At 44.0% G+C, this 22430-nt stretch overlaps 1 protein-coding gene across 1 annotated transcript in view; it reads right to left on the bottom strand.

Moving 5' to 3' along the window:
• The window catches only part of RGS12 (regulator of G protein signaling 12), a 319121-nt gene that overhangs the window by 49108 nt on the left and 247583 nt on the right, over nt 1-22430 (bottom strand). Inside the window, exons 5-8 of the mRNA XM_040335346.1 lie at nt 10012-10181; nt 6277-6369; nt 5760-5903; nt 4221-4400 (exon numbers count right to left, since the gene is read on the bottom strand). Of these exons, the coding sequence (XP_040191280.1) occupies nt 4221-4400; nt 5760-5903; nt 6277-6369; nt 10012-10181 (587 nt within the window). The remainder of the gene's footprint in view (nt 1-4220; nt 4401-5759; nt 5904-6276; nt 6370-10011; nt 10182-22430) is intronic.

Here is a 22430-nt window from a genome sequence, read left to right as displayed (position 1 = left end):
TACTCCCTTTAAGTCCAAGATTGGCCTGACATCGCCGTTGGGCTTTGGGATGATAAACAGGTTGGAGTAGAACCCCAATCCCTGTTCCCGGACTGGTACTTCTACTATCACCTTCTGGCATAGCAGATGATTCAATGCCGCCATCAATGCGGCTCTTTTCACAGGGTCGCCTGGTACTCTTGACTCCTGGTAATGAGGAGGAGGGAATTTTAGAAATTCTAGTTTGTAGCCCGTGGTCACGGAAGACCGTACCCAGCAGTCGGGAATGCTGGCCTCCCAAACCTCTGCAAAGAGACGCAGCCTTCCCCCCACCATCGTGGGTGGGGGCGCCCCTTCATAAGGCCGACTTGGGGGCTGGCTTCGCAGGCTTGCGGTACCACTGCTTCTTGCCCCCCGTGGCTTGGCCCTGCGGCTTATTGTTAAATCCTGATCTTGCAGGAGGCCGTCGATACTGTTTGGTATTAGAGGGCCCCTGCCCCGGGGAGGGCTGGCGCTTAAATGCGGGCCCTCGGGCCTTCTTCTTGACTGGCAAGAGAGTGCTTTTGCCGCTTGATATAGTCTGAATATATCTATCCAGATCTTCTCCGAAGAGACGTCCTCCATGGAAGGGAAACCCTACCAGGAGTTTTTTGCACGGGGGCTCAGCCTCCCAATTCTTCAACCATAAGAGCCTTCTCATATGGATTAGAAATAAGGATAAACGTGACGCCTGCTGGATGGAGTCCTTGATAGCATCCACCGTAAAGCGTATAGCCCTGGGTATATCCGAAAATTCCTCTGCCTGTTGGGCAGGGATAAGTTTAAGCATTTGCTTAGTCTTATCTGATAATGCTTGGGCAACTCCAATAGCAGCCACAGCGGGCTGAACTATCGCCCCTGCTGAAGTAAAGGAGGCCTTAAGTAATGTTTCCAAGCGTTTATCAACCGGATCCTTAAACACCTGTAAGTTTTCTACAGGGCAAGTTAAAGATCTGTTCACACAGGAGATGGCTGCGTCCACCGCCGGGGGTGCCCACCTTTTGGAGAATTTCTCCTCCATAGGATATAAAACAGAGAATTTTTTAGGTGGTAAAAAGACTCTATCTGGCTTGATCCAATCCTGAAATATGACATCCTCGAGTAGAGGATGGACCGGAAAAACTGCGTTGCTTTGAGGCGCTCTTAATGAGCCTAAAGCTGAAACCGCCGATACTTGAGGTTCTGGTATGGGTAACTTAAATGCCTCATGGACCATGTCCGTTAAAGCTTGAACCCACAAACTTTCCCCTTGGGAGGTTGAACTAGACTCCTCAGTATCCGGATCCTCGATCTCTGAACCACCCTGGTCCAAAACGTCAGGATTATCCAATTCCCCTAGGGAAAGGATCTCCGAGTCTGAGGGTTCCTGCTCGGGTGACGGAGACCTAGTCCGCTTTCTACCCGAAATAGCCTTAGCTATTCTTTTTGCCATTCTTTTCTCTAGTTCTCCTAAAGAAACAGCAAGCACCCTCTCAGTGACAAAGCCGGGGTTGGACTGAACTGGACCAGCCCCAGCACCAGATCCCCCAGGTCCCATCAGGGCGTGCCCTGATATGTCCTGTGGGGAGAGCAGCGGCATAGCAGTGTCTGAGCCCTCGGATTTTGCGGAGGAATCCCCACCCTTTGTACCCTCTGACCCAGAAGCCACGGTACAATACCGAGGTACACCTGCTATCACCCAGCCACAGACGTAGCTAAGGGGATCTGCCGGTTTGGGAACGATAGAGACTAACGCCCAAACTGAGAAGGGAGATCAGAAGTACTTTCCCTTTTTCCTCTTCTTTTTTTTTCGAAGAGGAAAAGAAAAATACTCTGTCTCCTAATAAGTATTGCCAATAGCCATCTGCTGAAAAAAAGGAAAAAGAAACCTATCTGTAGGTTTGACAGTCTATTCTTTAGAAAAAGACTGTAATCTTTCCTTCCGCCACTGGGTGCCTCAGCGAGCTCCGCTCTGCGTCCTCCTCCTCTAACTCAGGAAGACACTGAGCTTTTGGCAGCTACTGGAAGGGCCTCCCCTTCCTATATGTAAATCGCCGCCCACAGGGATGCGCCCCCACCCCAGCCAATGGCGCGAAAAAACGTTCATATCTCGGGCACGCGCGCGCGCGCCCGTCGGGGGCCATCGCACATGGAGGAGGACGGAGCGGCGCAGCACCCAGGCAGGTAAGCCCTCAGGTAGGTCACAGACCTCCTCTTAGCATGGGAAACACGGCTCCTGTATTTCACAGAGATCCCACACCTAGCGCAGCAGACCTAGCTAAACAACACTTACCAGGGAGGACACCTATCACTGGGGGAAAAAGATTTGAATCATCCTGTCTTTGACCATAGACATAGTGATTCCTTGCCAATGCAGAGCATACCCAGGCATGACCCCCTGTGCACCTCCCTCCAGGGAATCTGCTAAGAACCAAGTTCCGCAGGCTCCCCAATACTTACCTGCTCCATGCTGCAGGACTTTTGCACAGCAAGAGGTCCAATCTTCCCCCATCTCCGTGGGTGGCGTCTAGACCTTCAGGCCCTGGGTTCCTATGAAGGAGCCACTGTCCTGGGCCCATATAGCACCCTGGCAAACAGGAGCTTTAGATGCCCAAGGTTCTAAGTCCTGGGCCCAGGGTCCAGCTCTCTAAAAAGAGAAGCGTTATGGGCAAACCCCATGGCTTTGGGGTCCGGATACTGTCCACTTTAGCACTGAGGCCGTTGGACAGATCCGGTTAGCCTGCCTTGATCCCAAGGATGTGGAGGCAAAGCTAAACCATGACCAACACCTAAGACACTGGCGAAAAAACTGAGGTACTCCTCCTATGGGAGGGGGTTATATAGGGAGGGGCACTTCCTGTTTGAGATTTCCAGTGTCCATCACCTGAAGGTACTCCATATAACCCACATAGTAATGAATATTCCGCTCTGTGTCCCGTGATGTACGAGAAAGAAAAACATTTTCCTTTACAACTCCTTTAAGGTGATTAATTTTTAGCTTGCAAAAAAATAAATAAAAAGTTATGCCTGGAACCCCGCTTTAAATTAAAATCAATATTTTTTTGCTAGAAAATTACTTGGAACCCCCAAACATTATATACCGTATATACTCGCGTATATGCCGACCCGAATATAAGCCGAGGCACCCAATTTTACCACAAAAAAATGGGGAAACATATTGACTCGAGTATAAGCCTAGGGTGGGAAAATGCAGCAACTACTGGGTAAACAATGCCCATCTGCAGCCTCACTGTGCCCACTTGCAGTCTCACATTTTCATTAGTAAAACAGCGTGTGTCTGCCGCTGTGTAATCCAGATTCCAGTCTATTCAGCCGTCCTTTGTAAGAAAGCCCTGCCTCCTCATCTGTGATAGGCGGAACACTGATACAGTTTCTCAGCATCGTATCAGTGTTCCTCCATCACGGACAAATGAGGAGGAGAAGGGGCTTTCTTAAAAAGGACAGCCAAATGGACTGGAATCTCGATTACACAGCTGCAGACACACTCTGTTTTAATCAAAGAAAAAGGTACGGCTGCATATGGATTACACAAACGGCAGACACGCTTTTGAACACGTTTTACTGCCGGCTCGACTATAAGCCAAGGAGGTAATTTTTCAGCCTAAAAAATGGTCTGAAAAACTCGGCTTATACTCGAGTATATACAGTATATTTTAGCAGAGACCCTAGGGAATAAAATGGCAATTGCTGTAATATTTTATGTCACACTGTATTTGCCCAGCGGTCTTTCAAATGCGACAAAATACACTTCTGTGAATAAAAAATAATAAAATAAAATAGTAAAGTTAGCCCAATTTTTTTTTTGTTTTAATGTGAAATATGTTGTTACGCAGCGAGAATCGTGATCTATCGTCTAAGCAAAAGAATTGTGATTCTCATTTTAGCCAGAATCGTGCCGCTCTACTGCAAAGTGGATAAGCCTTTCGTAAATAACTCCCAGAGGCTGCTAGAGCATGTGACTGGAGTTGTGTGGCTTTTCCTTCTGACACTTGTTTAGCTTGTAAAAGCAACTGCTGTAGCATCATTTTCAGCGGGAAACCTGTTCCAATAGACCCCCCTCCAAATACCAGAATTACTGTGTGGAATTTTACAAAATCAATAGCAGCTGATGCGTGCCCATGTTTGATGAGCATCCAATGACTGCAAGTGACTTTCAACGTCAAACCACTTGGCAAGGACTGAGAGGGATTTAGATTTGGTACCTTTTTAGGAGTAGAGAAGTTAGAACGGTCTGAGCTCACGCTATGTTTGGAGGTTGGGCTGCTGGGTATCTCATGGGGATCAGGCAGGGATCGTCCCTCCACTTCCGCCAGCATGCATTCCTGGTACAAGTGAGACTTCAGGAATCGAGTGTAGCTATCAAACTTCATCAGGTTAAATATCTGAGAAATAGAACACACATTAACAAAAAATTATGTTAAAGCCTTCAAAATGATCACGTGATCCTTATAAAATGCATAAAGTACAAGTGCCATTGTCATTACATAGTGGTTTTAGGCCGTCTCAGGTCAGCATTACAATTTGAACCAAGATCTTGCAATCATGCACAATAAATCGCTACTACATGCTGCTAGTAGCAAAGAGGGCCACCAGTTCCATCTGCTGGCAATCATCACTACTTAAAGAGAATATTTGCCATCAATTTTATAGTGTTATGACAAAATAATTGTAAATAATTGGTTTACAGATCTCTATACACACACACACACACACACACAGTATATCCAATACTGGTTTAGGGGCACTTACGGGTTTTGCAGAGGAGAAGATTAAAAAACAGCAATGTTTTTGATCTTCCTCCTCTGCAAAACCCGTGAGTGCCTCCAACCAGTTTTGGATTAACATGGATTTCTCTGTGGATGAGCACCTGGGCATTTAGTTCAAGCATAGAGGGCCGTGGCTACCCTTGGAAGTGTGTGTGTGTGTGTGTGTATGTGTATATATATATATATATATATATATATATATATATATATATATATATATATATATATATATATATATATATATATATATATATATATATATACACACACACACACACATATATACACACACATTATATATACAGTGGAACCTTGGATTACGAGCATAATCCGTTCCAGGAGAATGCTCGTAATCCAAAGTACTCGCATATCGAAGCGAGTTTCCCCATTGAAGTCAATGGAAACGAAAATGAGTTCCGCATTAACTTCAATGGCATGCAATACCGCATATGGTCAGAGGTGGGGGGAGCCAGAGAGCAACGAAGACGCTCGGAAAGGCCCGAGGACACCTCGGCTGAACTCGGAAAACCTTGGAAAGGCCCGGGAAATTAGTATTTCTGAGATTTTCCAAGCATTTCTGAATGGCTCTGATCGTCTCTGCTCGGTATTGCACACAGCTTTGACTTGAATCCTGCTCGTTTTGCGAGGCAACACTCGCAAACCGAGTCAGGATTTAAAAAAAAAAAAATACAGTGCTCGTATTGCGAAGCGCTCGTTAATCGCGTTACTCGCAATCCGAGGTTCCACTGTATATCTCTCTAGCTATCCTAAAGTGGTTCAAAGATTTTGAATAGAGTTTCGATGATCGCTTTTTGAAGACTACATTTATAACCGATTCCGATTGATCATTCTGAATTGCTCAATATTTTATTTGATGATAACTAGTTTGCGAACAGTCATACTTGACTCGTTGGCCACTTTAACACGAAGGTGTAAATAGTGAAACAGGAGGACTTTCACCTAAAAACAAATTACCTGCAGCTGCTGCTCTTTGAACATATCTGGGTGCGGGGCATTGAGAATGTCATCAGCAAGCTGAGCCTGACTGTCAATGTTGACTGGAGTGGTCGCCTTGCTGCTCAAAAACTTGTTAAATATTTCCCTGGCTCTGTAGGACAACTGCAAATCAGAAAAGGACTATTAATTACAGGACAAGTCATATACAGTATCTGTAGCCCTCACATTATTGTAAATATATTCTATCCTTTCATGTGACACTGAAGAAGTGACAATACAGGAGGAATGAGAGGGCCCTGCTCCTTAGAGCTTACAATCTAGGAATGTAGATAATGACAAAGTTATTGTTGAATTTACAGTCCCAAAGCAGAAGTGTAAACATTTCTCTGGTCCACAGGCAGTATAAAAGTGATCAACAACCAGATGGAGCTTTCACGGAAGTGTGAGGCAAATGTGATTTTTCAGGAATTGATGACGTTCAGAATGTAGAAAAGCAGCGGGACAAATACAGTGAAAAACAATATCGATAAATTACCTCATTTTTGTCATGAGCTGGAACGCGGCTGAAATATTCACAGGCTTGCCAGAACAAAATGTTCTCCTCACTGAACTCTTTCTTCAAAAACTCCTACAGGCAAATAAAAGAAAAAATTAGAAATACTCTTTACAAGGTACTAATTGTACCCAATACAGCCTCATAGCCGAACTCCGTTATCAGGTCAGAAAAGTCACAACCCTTTTCCATTGCCCGTCTACAGATGTCTTCCTGCATAGTAGACATTGCTAATTACGGCAAACAGCGGACATAATGGTGGCTGGCCGATGCAATAAAGACATTGGTCTATTTTAGTTTGTTTGGTAGATGGAGAATTACACCACTTGACAGTTCCTGAAATCGGTTGAGATCTCTGCTCTGTCTTCAAGCCCGGTAACATTGTAAGGGGTTCCCACGCTTTGTTGACATTTTTTATTTATTCATATTACGGAGAATGCAACAGGAGACGTTGTAACACACAAAAATGACCAGGAACACCAAAACTCCCATGTGGTCCACAATAGCCTACCTTTAAAAAATATAATTATTGTACTGGCTTCATTTAAGATTTTCTCTCTATTTGACTTTACTATTCTTAAGCCAAGCATACATGGTTCAGCAGTGACAGGTCTAATTTCGATCCATGTATGGGCAAGCTGATTGTACAGAAGTCGATCTACCAATCAACTGCTATACAACCAGCCTGTTGAAAACTGCACGATCAGCATCACCAGCTATAGCCAGCAGTGTTGATGAATATACTTTATTCTGAGAGGGGTGAGGTTTCTCCGCCTTTATAATACAATATTCTCCCATCTACCTTGAATGCGGGCATGATGGAATTGGGTCTTTTTTGTTCAACCGGCTGGTTGAATGAAAAAATAACGAATGCATGGGCTGCCTAAGGCTTTGTTCACACACGCGGCCAATGGGCAGCAAAACCAGGTAGTTGGGTCAAGGATTTAACACCATGCCCCAACTCCCCCGTCACCCACAATTGCCCACAGACATACAGCCACTCATTGCTGAATACATGCAGTGGCAAAACATAAGCAGCATGTCGCTTTTGGTGGGCAGTGCTGCCGGCAAAACACTCTATGGGGCAGCAATGCACGCATGGTAGTGTGGCAATTATAGGATTAAATCAGGTGGCGAGGAGAGGACATATCGCCTCCTCACTGCCTTTCAAACACCTCTGAAACAAAAGGTGGATCACTTTTTAAGTGTGAAAGAGCCTTAAACGACTCTGGCCAAGTCAAGTCCCTGGAGGACAAAGGCTAACCATACACATTAAAATGTATATGGCTCCAGGGCATTCATGCTGTTTGGAAGTGAAAAGGGTATATGAAAATTCTTCTATTACCCAACCAATACTGCATTCAAGTAAATGGGCTCACCACTGACACCATAGTCATGAATCCTCTCTGTTTACAATAGTTATTCCTCTCAAGGTGAATCTGATGTGGTCAAAGAGACATACGGTATATAAAAAGTGTTGGTTGTCTTCTACTGAGAATTCAACTTTCACATAAATTCCCTTTCACGGAAACGCCTCCCGATCCTAATCTGGCAGGTGACCCAAATGCAAACATTCTAGAAGATTATTCCTTTTACTGCCGCTTGTAATAAAAGAACACATACTGTATAATTCTCTTTATAGTTCTATAAGATTCAGGAACTAGAAGCAAGTGGTAAACAGGAGTCAAAAGAGCAACAACCACCAACGTCAAGGTCAACCCCAGACCATCCAGCAATAAATAATACAAAGGACACTCATAAAACAATAATAATAATAGAAAAAAGTAAAAAAGGCAAAGATCAAATTGTGTATGTAAAAACAAAATACATAGTCCATAAACTAAAAGAAATATAAAAAAAGGAGGGCAAAGCCAAATACTGAGAGTTCAAACAGACTCTTAAAAAAAACCATCAGCTGCCTTAGTCAATAAAAAATGCTAATCTTAAAGAGAACCAGTCATAATTGGGCTTATGCAGGAAAGTGAATGTTCAGTCTGTAAAGAGACCCTGCTTCTGCTCAAAAAGTAATGAAAAAAGAAACCTGGAAAGAAAGGCATCAATTGTTTAAAATTGTCAAACTTTTACAAAAGTTTGACAAGATCATAAAATGTTTTTTTTACAAAAGATATAAAAAACGCTTTGTCAGATATGAGTGGAATTGATTAAACTGTACACACACACACACACACACAATCGTGGTGCTAGAGACTGTAGTCTATTGGAGGGAGAATAGACACTATGGGCCGGATTCATAAAGAAGATACGACGGCGTATCTCCTGATACGCCGTCGTATCTCTGAGTCCGGCCGGTCGTATCTATGCGCCTGATTCATAGAATCAGGTTACGCATAGATCTCCCTAAGATCCGACAGGTGTAAGTGACTTACACCGTCGGATCTTAGGCTGCAATTCTAGGCCGGCCGCTAGGTGGCGATTCCATTGCGGTCGGCGTAGAATATGCAAATGAGTCGTTACGCCGATTCACGAACGTACGCTTGCCCGTCACAGTAAATTTACGTCGTTTCCGTAAGAGATATGCGGCGTAAAGCTGCCCCCTAGGTGGTCTAGCTAATGTTAAGTATGGCCGTCGTTCCAGCGTCGAAATTTGAAATTGAACGTCGTTTGCGCAAGTCGTCCGTGAATGGCGCTGGACGCCATTTACGTTAACGTCGAAACCAATGACGTCCTTGCGACGTCATTTAGCGCAATGCACGTCGGGAAATTTTAGTGATGGAGCATGCTCAGTACGTTCGGCGCAGGAACGCGCCTAATTTAAATGATTTGGATTAGGCGGGCTTGCGCTGGGCGGATTTACGCTACGCCGCCGCAACTTTACAGGCAAGTGCTTTGTGAATCAAGCACTTGCCCGTAAAACTTGCGGCGGTGCAACGTAAATGTTACGCCGCCGCAGATTTACGCAATTATACGCGAATCTGGCCCTATATTACCAAAAGTATTGTGACGCCTACCTTTACACGCACATAATCTTTAATGGCATCCCAGTCTTAGTCCGTAAGGTTCAATACAGAGTTGGCCACCCTTTGTAGCTATAACAGCTTCAACTATTCTGGGAAGGCTGTCCACAAGGTTTAGGAGTGTCTATGGGAATGTTTGACCATTCTTTCAGAAGTGCATTTGTGGGGTTAGACACTGACGTGGACGATAAGGCCTGGTTCAGTCTCCGCTCCAATTCATCACAAAGGTGTTCTATGGGGTTGAGGCTAGTCAAGTTCCTCCACCCCAAACTCGCTCATCCATGTCTTTATGGACCTTGCTTTGTGCACTGGTCCAAATCATTTGGTTGGGGGGGGGGGGGGTTAGGATGTGGGGTCGTTTTTTAGGGGTTGGGCTTAGCCCCTTGGTTTCCGGAAAGGAACCCCTTAAGGCGTCAGCATACCAAAACATTTTGGACAATTTCATGCTCCCAACCTTGTGGGAACAGTTTGGGGATGGCCCTTTCCTGTTTCGACATGACTGAGCACCAGTGCACAAAGCAAGGTCCATAAAGACATGGATGAGCGAGTTTGGATGTGAATTAAACTTTCATTTCTACTATAACCAGCAATGCTGCAGTCCCAGCACACTCTTCGCTAGAGGCAACTTATTTCACCTGTAGCCGCTGCAAAATATTTTTCTTTACCCCTGGAATTCCACTTTCATCTTGACACCTGCAGCATTCGACTGCTGTTACCATGTCCGTGTGATAGTATTTCTTACCGTAAAATATCGAACGCCAATTGGATCTTGAAGAAGCCTTTCGAATGACACAGCCCAGCTGGCCACTCTGCGCTCGCCGAGTTTCCGGCAGCTCTGTACACTGGGCAGGCTGGCATTGCTGCTCAGACTGTTCTCGCTTACACATCCTTTCAGATCAGTGCTGTTCAGTTCTGCCAGAGAGGAAAAGAGAAAATATTTCACTGTGATAAAGAGCAGAGCATGGATCAGATGTTATTAAAAAAACAAGCAGGGAATAAAAAATAAAAAAATTCTTTCTAGCAGAACGATCTTCCAAACTTGTACTGCCACTCTTCACAGCTAGAGTTGCCAGTTAACATAACCTACCATAAAATCACTAGAATTTGGGAAAAAAAATATTTTTTTTTTCAGTTTCAATAAATTATATAACGCTGGCCAACATACTACAATTCCACTGTCCACCCAAATGAGTGTAACAAAAAGGTCACTTGAGCAGTCACACGCTTGCAAATGTTCTCTGTATAAATCGAGTTGGTGGTCATGGTGTGGTGAAGAGGATGTAAACAATGTTGAGATAAAAATGCACTTACAGAAATAGCTTTCTTAAAAGTCTAAAAGGTCAGCCGGCCGGCTTCCACGAACGCCCGTCCTCATGGACCGTAACGCCAAACGTCAGAACGTCTCCTTGCCCGACGTACGTTTCATCAAATAATGACGTCGTCTGGGGACGACGTCATTATTTGCCAAAACGCACGTCGGGCAAGGAGACGTTCTGACGTGTGGCGTTACGGTCCATGAGGACGGGCGTTCGTGGAAGCCGGCCGGCTGACCTTTTATACTTTTAAGAAAGCTATTTCTGTAAGTGCATTTTTTACATTAAACCTATACATTTTTTTACGGTACATCACTATTGTGAGTTTCTTTTTTGGTGGTTTACTGTCACTTTGGAAATTAGGAGAGCCCTGAGCCTGTGATGTTGGAGACAGTTCCAGTATAAAGGCCCTGGCAGGGGTTCAGCCGCAAGCTATCAAAGCTTATCTGTCTGGTAAGCGCGCAATTTAATTGGTGCTTCCTGTCGGTGGTGGTTCTCTCTTCCTCGGTGTGTTACTATTTAGCCAATACTGTGTTTATGGTACATCACTATTGTGAGTCTTTCCCCTGGGATTATTATACCATCTATGCCAATCGGGAGGATCCTCATCCCTGATGTCGGTGGCTGTTCCAGTGTAAAGACCCTGGTTGGGGTTCAGCCGCAAGCTTAACATGCTTGCCTTCTGGTAAGCGCATATCTCATAAGGTGTTTTCACGTTTTTTTTTTGGTTCACTGCATTATTTCTTCACTATCAATATTCCAAGCATTTTGAGGACTCTGGAATCTTTGGACTTTATTGCTTGGTCTTCATTATTTAGGATTTTGATTATCATTTTCAATTTTTCACTTTTCAGCACAACTATAATCTTTTTTCTAGTGTTGGAAGAGGAATGAATCTCTCCGAGCCATTGTAATCTCCTGGCGGGGGAAGCTGTCCTCGCTGGGTGAACAGCGATTGTTGCTAGCAGCCGCTAGCAACAATTGTATGCAAGATCCGACAGGCTGGTTGTACAAAAGTTGATCATCAACTTGGGTACATTCAGCCTGCCCATACATGGATGGAAATTCGGGTGGTTCCTGGGGAACCGGCCGAGATTCGGATCGTCTACGACCGGTCTTAGATGCCCTATTTTTTTTCTTACTTCCTCCACTGAGGTCTTTGGAAAATTCTGCATGTGCGAGGACCGAAAGGAGCCAAGCATCGCTTTGAACTCCAATCCAGCTTCCTCCCTGGTGAATGCACGTCGGTGACTAGGGAAAGGAGGTGGCCCTTTAACAGAGTTTCCTAACTCTTGTGACATTGGTGGGGACATTGGGGTACTAGAAAATAAAGATACTCATGAAAGTGAGCTCAAGTCCAAAAAACAAACAAACACTCTTCCATCCAACTTTTTTTCTACCATGCCCATCAAGGGTGCAGCCCTCCTCAGAGTAAATGGGCATGACCCTCAAAACACATCAGCAATCCAACAATTTGTCTCTAGGACTTGTCAATGTTGCGTTCTAGCTGGAGCAGATCGGTTTGGCTTATTAACTTTCATTCGCATGCGAGTATCCATTTTCTTATGTGGATTTAATAAAAATTATTTATGGTAATGCACGAGATGGTCGCATCCTCCATTGTTTTTTTGTCATGAAATTGAGCGCCTATGCTGAAAATAATGGATCGCGTCATCCCAGCACAGGCACTCTTCACACTATGGCACAGGCAGGATGCCATAAATGTGCAAAAAATACTCCATTGATCAGGCAGACTAAAAATTGAAAGCCAATTTCTGATTGGTTGTCATGAGTAATAGCAACACTGATCACGGCACTATCACTGAACATTTGCATTAGTATAAAGCTACCAACAAACAAAAACGGCAAGTTCAGTCAGTAAAAACTGTGTATACATCAGTGTATACATCTGTCTCCACAATGGCCTGGAAATGAGGTCAAGAATATACAAGTCAATGTCTATTCAGCGTTCTCACACAAGAATATCCGCTCCACCCTGCTACGTGAGAAAACATGTATGCCCCGGGACATGGTTACTAAGGCTGTCAGCCTATAAAACTTCACTTTTTCATCAAATATAAACATTATAATAAAAGCAGATACAATGCTATGACTACGGCAAAGTAAAACAGATATCTATGGCAAATTGTACCAAGTCAGACCTGTACAAAAGACCCGTCACATAGCACAGGTAATTATTACTTTACAAATTATAGTGGTGAGCAACGCTCAGCTTCAGGTTTACACAGCGAGTAATACCACAAAACTACACGGCCAGTTTTAAAGCAGAACTGTATTCAGAAATGAGTTTTGCTTTATTATATTTTACTGCTTTTTTGGCTTCTGTGTTTTTGCTGCGGGCCCATGCTAGATTTCGCACACCTGCTGCAAAATAGCTGGTATGCTTTGGCATGGCTATTGCAACTAAAGCGTCATTAGGGCCCTTTCACATGGTCATTCCGATCAGGTTCACATGTTCGTTTTTAAGGTGGACCGGATTTAAAGCTTTATGCAAGCGCTAAGCACAGGTGGATTTAAACAGACTTGTGTGTGTTTACACTCGCCTACCTCTGAGTCTACCCAGGTCCTTTCATTTTTTGGGGACCTAAATGTCACATCTGTTAATGCCTGGTACGCGCTAAAAAATATATTTTTTTTTTTCAAACCCAGCTAGCTGAATTAAAAAAATAAACTGAAGAGCTCACTTTACAAATTATGCAATGTTAGAACCCAATAATACAGCAGGGAAATCACTGTACTGACAGTGGGACCGCCCACCCTGCCAGAAAACACTGGTTAGCGCTCTGGCTGCAAGCGCTGATTGGCTGCTGCTTTTCCACCAGGGGTTGACAAATTTGCTTGGAATCTAGGAGCCAGCTAAAAAAGTTAGGAGCCAGAAAACGCGCCCCGTCCCGACGAGCTTGCGCGCAGAAGCGAACACATACGTGAGCAGCGCCCGCATATGTAAACGGTGTTCAAACCCCACATGTCGCGATTGGTAGAGCGAGAGCAATAATTCTAGCCCTAGACCTCCTCCGTAACTCAAAACATGCAACCTGTAGAGTTTTTTAAACGTCGCCTATGGAGATTTTAAAGGGTAAAAGTTTGACGCCATTCCACGAGCGGACGTAATTTTGAAGCGTGACATGTTGGGTATCAATTTACTTGGCGTAACATTATCTTTCATAATATTAAATGAATGGGGATAACTTTACTGTTGTCTTATTTTTTCCCAAAAAAAGTGCGCTTGCAAGACCGCTGCGCAAATACGGCGTGACAGAAAGTATTGCAACGATCGCCATTTTATTCTCTAGGGTGTTAGGATAAAAAATATATATAATGTTTGGGGGTTCTAATTAGAGGGAAGAAGATGGCAGTGAAAATGACATTAGAATTGCTGTTTAACTTGTAATGCTTAACTTGTAATACCAACGGCTCACCACCAGATGGTGCCAGCGCACAAAAAAAAAAAAAACCAAGTCGCCAGGACCCTATTTCTAGTCGCCATGGCGACCTGGCGCCCGGGATTTGTCGAGCCCTGTTTTCCACCATGTTCAATCGACAGAAGGCGGTCATGAGATCAGCTTCTGTTGAACAAGGACCTGTACAAAACAGTCTAATTGTCCGCTGGTATCTACTGAACTAGCTGATTGCGGCCTGTGTGTGTGTGTGTGTGTGTGTGTGTGTGTGTGTGTGTGTGTGTATGGGGCTTTACATCTGGCCACCCACAGAGCTGTCACAGATCCACCAGGCACAAACTAAATGGACATTAATGGAAGAAAACAGACACTCATCCTGTTCAGCTCTGATCCAGCAAGGGATCTGCTCATGGATTCCCTGCCGATTAGATCCACCACAGTTTCATGTTAAGGAGCCTTATAAGACCTGTCACGTTGCTGAAGCCTTGGTAATATATAAACCACAAAAAAAAGTACAGCGCTCGATTACCTCAAACCATATGTGGTTATTCTTTTAAGAGTTATGCCGCATACACACGATCGGTTTGCCTGATGAAAACGGTCTGATGGATCGTTTTCATCAGACTAACCGATCGTGTGTGGACCCCATCAGTTATTTATCCATCGGTTAAAAAACTAGGAACTTGTTATAAAATTATCTGATGGTTAACTAATCGATAGAAAATAACGATCGTCTGTGGGTACGTCCATCGGTTAAAAATCCATGCAATCTCAGAATAAAGTTGACGCATGCTCGGGAGCATTGAACGTCATTTTTCTCAGCACGTCGTTGTGTTTTACGCCACCGCGTTCTGAAACGATAGTTTTTTTAACCGATGGTGTGTAGGCACGACTGATGAAAGTCAGCTTCATCGGATATCTGATGAAAAAATCCATCAGACCGCTTTCATCGGATGAACCGATCGTGTGTACAGGGCATTAGGCCGGGTTCACACTGGTACGACAAACGCTCCGACATTGGGAGCTCATGAAAACATTGTAGCACATGGACGAAAAAAACTCTGGATAGCCGCACTCCAAAATGACTTAAAATAAAGTTGGTCTTTTATTGTCAAAAGCACATGCAGACACTGCAAACAACAAGTACAGAATGGCCGACGCGTTTCACGCTGCAATTCAGCGCTTAGTCATGGCCAACGCTGAATTGCAGCGTGAAACGCGTCGGCCATTCTGTACTTGTTGTTTGCAGTGTCTGCATGTGCTTTTGACAATAAAAGACCAACTTTATTTTAAGTCATTTTGGAGTGCGGCTATCCAGAGTTTTTTTCGTCCATGTGCTACAATCAGCATTGCCAGCACCCTGGTGGTTCAACAACCCTTGATGATCTACGAGGCTCACCTGGAGCGGTGAAAGAATTGTCATGAAAACATTGGGAGCTCATGTCGCATGTTTCCCTTCTGAGAGCCGTCTTAACTGGTCTGACACAAGTCGGTCCGACTTTGAAAAAGCTCCCTGCACTACTTTGGTCCGACTTCAGGCCATTGAATATCATTGAAATTAGTGTTGTCCCGATACCGATACAAGTATCGGTACCGATACTGAGCATTTGCGGGAGTACATGTACTCCCGCAAATGCCCCCGATGCTTTACCGATCCTTTTTTTTTCATCCTCTGAGAGCGGGCGGAGAGCGGTCAGAAAGGGGCAGAGAGGAGGCAGAGAGCAGAGCAGTCCGCGGGTATGTAAAACATGCCACTGGAGGAGAGGAGAGCTGATGTCGCTGCTGTCTAGTTGATCAGCGCTCGGGGAACATAACAGATTTCATTTGAATAGCTGTGTGTTCCCCGCCACACTACGTCATATATAGCCCCTCCCCTTGTTCGGGCACTTTGATAGACAGATCGCCCATCCCAGGATTGGACGGGTGATCTGTCTATCAAGGTGTCCGGACAAGGGGGAGGGGCTATATATGACGTAGCACGGCGGGGAACACACAGCTATTCAAATGAAAGCTGTTATGTTCCCTGAACGCTGATCAACTAGACTGCGGGGGGGGGGGGGGGGGGGGCCTGGCGAAAGACCTACACAAAGCTGCATTGGAAGACACGGCTGCATTTGGGGGACACACGGACACATTTTTAAAAAAAGTATCGGTATCGGCGAGTACATGAAAAAAAAAGGTATCGGTACTTGTTCTCGGTCCTAAAAAGAGGTATCGGGACATCGCTAATTGAAATAGGATCAAAGTCGGATCCTTGTCCTTACCATCCGACTTTTGACATCCGACATGTAATTACAGCAGCAGTAAAAGGAGTTTTATCTCACTCTGGGATTGTTTTGATTGGTCAAAGAACAAGTCAGACTATCACAAAGTCGGATCAAAGTAGTATCCTGTTCATTCAAGTCGGATGGATGTGGGACCGATGTCGCAGAGCAAAGTAGGACAGTTGTACAACAGTCGTGTCGTACCAGTGTGAACCCGGCCTTCACCTGGCATACACCTAAAAGCAATACCCTCCCAGGGGGGCATATAGTGGTACACAACAATACACTAATTCACACTTGGTAACCAGATTCTGCATTCTATGCTAAATGAAAAGCCGTTTTGATTCTGTGGGTACACAGTTCCCATTATCGCTAGTCCAAGCATTATTTGCACCCTGCTGCTACAGACTGTGCCTGGGAGTCAGCCGGGACTGGCATAGAAAAGTGCATGAGTTAGACAGAATGCCGGCTGCACAGTGATCTAACTCCGGGGATGTGCCCTTCTGACAGCAGGCAATCAAGTCATCACACAACCCACAAAAGCTGCGGATTAAATGCCTGTCAGTATAATTACCCCCCCTGCTCCAATCTGCTTGGAGCTGCAGTCAATGGGCAATCAACATGACTAGCGAGGGGAGAATAAGCCAGAGACCCATTATTATGTTAACATGCCGCGTGCAACAAAGCGGGCCTTCCACAGGCGTGCACATTCAGTTCCGAATACAACCAGGCAGGCCTGTTATTTTCATTACTGTTTATTTAACGCTTGCCAAGAAATTCTGTACAGCGGATAAGTGATGCCATCAGGACAGAGAAGTTCTTCTATAGAAACCGCTCAGCTTGCCTTTAAAGTAAACCTGTCATGAGCGCAATATGGGGGGCTACCTATAAACCTGCTTGTGAAAATGCCAATTATCTGGCTGTCACAATGGTCTCTGGCATCAGAATCACTGACCCAAATCATGTATGCAGACCAGGAAACACTAAAACATCCTTCTCTGCATGCTTTGTTCTGGGTCAGCAATTATAGAGGATCACCATGACAGCCAGGCAACTAGCATTTAACAGAGCAGTGGGCGTTTCTATACTTCTCTCGTGACAGATTTCCTTTAAAGTAGATGGAAACTCAAACTAGATGACCTTTAATCTGATAAAGCGCTGCGTATCATAGACCGCCTGCAAGTTTTTATTTGTGTGGAGCATTAGAGAGCTCATTCTGTGACCGCTGATTGGCGGAACGGCTCCTCAGGTGTTACCATCTCCATCACATGCGATTCTGTGTATGCACACAAGGTGAGAAGTTCCATTGCATCATCTATGAAATTAGGTACTTTGGGCCAGATTCATGTACCTGCGCTGCGGCGTAACGTATCCCATTTACGTTACGCCGCCGCAAGTTTTCGGCGTACGTGCTTGATTCACAAAGCACTTGCCTGTAAACTTACGGCGGCGCAACGTAAATCTGTCCGGCACAAGCCCGCCTAATTCAAATGGGACGTGTACCATTTAAATTAGGCGCGTTCCCGCGCCAAACGCTCTGCGCATGCTCCGTTTGAAAATTTCCCGCTGTGCTTTGCGCAAAATTACGGCGCCCCGACGTGTTTTTTGAATAGCGATGTGCGTAACGTACTTTCGTATTCCCGGACGTCTTACGCAAAAAAAACTAATTAAAATTTGACGCGGGAACGATGGCCATACTTTAACATGGATGGTGTAATTTTACACCATCTAAATAGCACTCTTAAACTGTACGACGCGAAAAACCGACGTAAGAGAATGCGACGAACGCGCGTACCTTCGTGGATCGCCGTAAACAGCTAATTTGCATACCCGACGCTGGAAAACGACGCAAACTCCACCCAGCGGCCGCCGGAAAATTACACCTACGATCCGAAGGCGTACGAAGCCGTACGCCTGTCGGATCTATGCCAAAAGCTGTCGTATCTTGGTTTGAGGATTCCAAATCAAGATAACGCGGCAAACTTGAAAATACGCCGGCGTATTTCCGCTGTGAATCTGCCCCTTTGTACATACTATAGAGGAGTTTTCAAAATAATGTATATGTATTTAGTTAAATATTTGAATTTATTAAACTGCTTTTATAATGTAATGCTTCTTATTCAATTGTAGCAACACTCTGAACAGGGCTTCATGAGTCTCCTGAAGAAGCCATATTTCTGGTGAAACATGTCAAGTGCAAACCACTTACATACATCATATACATCATGATCGCAAGAAAATTTTGCCGTTTTCCAATAAAATGTTTTTTTTTATTTTGATAAAAATTAAATTTGTATGTTTTTTATATGAGATAAATGTACATGCCTTTTTTTTTTGCACCTAAAATCCCCTCCTATATTTTTCAAAATGTATAAAAAAAAAAAAAAAAAAAAAAAAAAGTCATTTGGATTCACCTTCCTTGGTGTCCGGAGGTTACTTTTAACCACTTCAGCCCCGGACCATTTTGCTGGTCAATGACCGGGACACTTTTTGTGATTCGGCACTGCGTCGCTTTAACTGACAATTGCGCGGTCGTGCGACGTGGCTCCCAAACAAAATTGGCGTCCTTTTTTCCCCACAAATAGAGCTTTCTTTTGGTGGTATTTGATCACCTCTGCGGTTTTTATTTTTTGCGCTATAAACAAAAATAGAGCAATTTTGAAAAAAAAAATATATATATATTTTTTACTTTTTGCGGTAATAAATATCCCCCAAAAATATATAAAAAAAAATATTTTTTTCCTCAGTTTAGGCCGATACATATTCTTGTACATATTTTTTGTAAAAAAAAAATATAAAAAAAAAAAAATCGCATTAAGCATTTATTAATTAGTTTGCGCAAAAGTTATAGCGTCTACAAAATAAGGGATAGATTTATGGAATATTTTTTATTTAATTTTTTTACTAGTAATAGCGGCGATCTGCGTTTTTTTAATCGGTACTGCGACCTTACGGTGGACACATTGGACACTTGACACATTTTTGGGACCATTGGCATTTTTATAGCAATCAGTGCTATAAAAATGCATTGATTACTGTAAAAATGTCACTGGCAAGGAAGGGAAGGCAAGGAGATAGGCGGGTGGCTGGCCAGGATTTGAGCCAAGGCAGAAAAACATGTGAGCGGAGCTGAATGGGCATGTGCCCGAAACTGAAGAAATATTCCCTCCACTCCGACCAGCACATGATCATCAGAAAGGGGCACAGATAATGGGAAAATACAACCCCCCTATGCTAGTAGGCATGGCGGAGCGGGTGTGTGTAATTCTATTTTTTTTATTTTAATTCTGCACTGACTATCTTTGAAATTGCCCCTGCCCCCTATAAATCCAATCTGGGGACAAAACCAGGGACAGATTTGGTCCGGGGACAGTGTCCTCAATCAGGGGACTGTCCCCTGAAACTGGGGATGTCTGGTCACATTACTCCATGTTAATAAGGTTGAGAAAGGCTGCCATAGACCAACTTTAAACTTTCAAAGTGAAAAACAAAAGCAAAGCCTCAGCATAGCTCCATTTCCATGGAACAGGATAGAACCCAAGCAGCTGAGCACATGATTTCGGAAGCAGTTGGTGTTCCCTAGACCACAATATCATAAGTGACAGGACCTCAGTCAGCTGAAAGAGAGCAGAAACCCTATGGGCAAAAGTCAGACAGCCAAAGAGCCAGAAAATTTACTAAATCCCTAAAGCCTGTCATCAAGCAGGAGGATCCCAGCAAGGACAACATTAGACATTCTGTACTGCTGTAAATTACGATATCTTGACAGCGTGACAAAAGGATACGCACAACAAACCTCAAGAAGAGTCGTATTTCCAGCCGTGCGGCTGCCAAGAACATAACCATTGTTGCCCAAGGGAAGCCCCTCTTCTGGGATCATGCCTTTAAAAGGGATTCTAAAGGCTAAAAGGTTTTTTACCTTCATGCATTCTATGCATAAAAGGTAAAAAATGTTGCGTGCAGCTCCCCTTCAGCCCCTTAGGGGCAAATTTAGACGTTTTGAGGCTCAGAGTACTTCAGGTTTGGGGGGTCCTTAAACACAGGAGTTGGTTTACATCCTCAATGACAGTCAAACATTTTTAAAATGCATGACACGTCATTCTGAGGCCACGCATGCGCGCACACACACACACACACACACACACATACATACACAGAGTCATAGTGCGCTATGTGTGGTTCCTATGATCAGCCAAAATATGTTTTTAAAAACGATGCAATATATCAGTCCAGAGAATTTTACGCATGATAGTTGAAAAAAAATATTACTTCCCAAAATACATATAGTAATTTTTGTTTTATTACTATTATTATTATTATTATTATTATTATACATTTGATTTTTTTTCAATTTTATATCATTTGTTTTATACAATTTTGTATAGAGGGAGCCACTTCTGCCAGGGGGGCCCCAGGGCAGTTTTCCCTTTTGTCCCCCTTATAAATCTGCCACTGAAGCCCCCTTAATACTTAACTAAGTCCGATCTCAATCCAGCAACGTGCACAAAAGCAGCTGCTCTTCCAGCTCTCTCCATCCTCATTGGCTCAGACAGCAGCAGGAACCGCTGCGGTCAATCACAGCCAGTGAGGAGGGAGCAGGGGCGAGGCAAAGCCCCATTTTGTCTTGTCAATGGAGACACAAGGTGGGATTCGGGAGTAAGCACGCACGAGTGCCCTATAGCAAGCGGCTTGCTCAGGGGGCACTCAGCATATGGGGGGGTGAAGAGCCAGGAGCACCACCGGAGGACCCGAGAAGAGGAGGATCGGGGCTGCTCTATGCAAAACCATTACACGGGCAGGTAGCACTTTAACCACTTCCAAACCGCCGTACGTCTTTATACGGCCTAACTTTAAAGATTGATATCTCGGTAACGGCAGCAGCTGCTGCCACAACCAAGGTATCAATCTTTAGTGTCAGCGGTTCTGTTAACGATAACGGCGGTCTCCGCGGCGGATTCACCGCGAGATCGCCGTTATCAGCGGCGGGAGAGGGCCCCCCCTCCCGCGCCCTCCGCCGCTTACCGTAGCCGTCGGCAGCGGCAGAGGCGATCGGGACCGTTCGGCTGGTGACGAGACTGAAGGAAAAATCTCCTTTGCCCGTCCCCATAGCTCTGCTGGGCGGAAGTGACGTCAAAACGTCAGTCCCGCCCAGCCTCTTAAAGAAACATTTTTTTTTTTTGTCATTTGAAAAAATGACAGTTTCAAATTTTTTTTTTTTTTTTTTTGCATTTTAGTCTAAATATGAGATCTGAGGTCTGAGGTCTTTTTGACCCCAGATCTAATATTTAAGAGGACCTGTCATGCTTTTTTCTATTACAAGGGATGTTTACATTCCTTGTAATAGGAATAAAAGTGATCTTTTTTTTTTTCCAGTGTAAAAAATAAAATAAATCAAAATAAATAAAAAAAAAAAATTTTTTAAAGCGCCCCGTCCCGACGAGCTCGCGCACAGAAGCGAACGCATACGCGAGTAGCGCCCGCATATGAAAACGGTGTTCAAACGACACAAGTGAGGTATCGCCGCGATCGTGAGAGCGAGAGCAATAATTATAGCCCTAGACCTACTCTGTAACTCAAAAAATGCAACCTATAGAATTTTTTAAACGTCGCCCATCGAGATTTTTAAGGGTAAAAGTTTGACGCCATGCCACGAGCGGGCGCAATTTGTAAGCGTGACATGTTGGGTACCATTTTACTCGGCGTAACATTATCTTTCACAATATATAAAAAAATTGGGCCTAATTTATTGCTGTCTTATTTTTTAATTAAAAAAAGTGATTTTTTCCCCAAAAAAAGTGCGCTTGTAGGACCGCTGCGCAAATATGGTGTGACAAAAAGTATTGCAATGATCGCCATTTTATTTTCTAGGGTGTTAGAAAAAAATAAATATATAATGTTTGTGGGTTTTAAGTCATTTTCTAGCAAAAAAAAAAACTGTTTTAGTCTTGTAAACACCAAATCTGAAAAACACCCAAAGTAGAGAAGTGGTTAAAAGGGGACATGTTCTTATTTCATTGCTTCAAATCTGGTTTAGAATAATGTGACAATGTTTTAATTAACCTTGTATAAAATGACAATCTGCTGATGAGGGGAAAAAATTGTGTGTTCAACATCTAGAAAAGGGAAAAGCTGCCTCTGGTATCTAAGCCACAGACCCATGGTGTC

Source organism: Rana temporaria, chromosome 1 (assembly GCF_905171775.1).
Source record: "Rana temporaria chromosome 1, aRanTem1.1, whole genome shotgun sequence".
In the NCBI taxonomy this organism is placed as follows: domain Eukaryota; kingdom Metazoa; phylum Chordata; class Amphibia; order Anura; family Ranidae; genus Rana; species Rana temporaria.
This window is presented reverse-complemented; position numbering and strand designations above follow the sequence as displayed.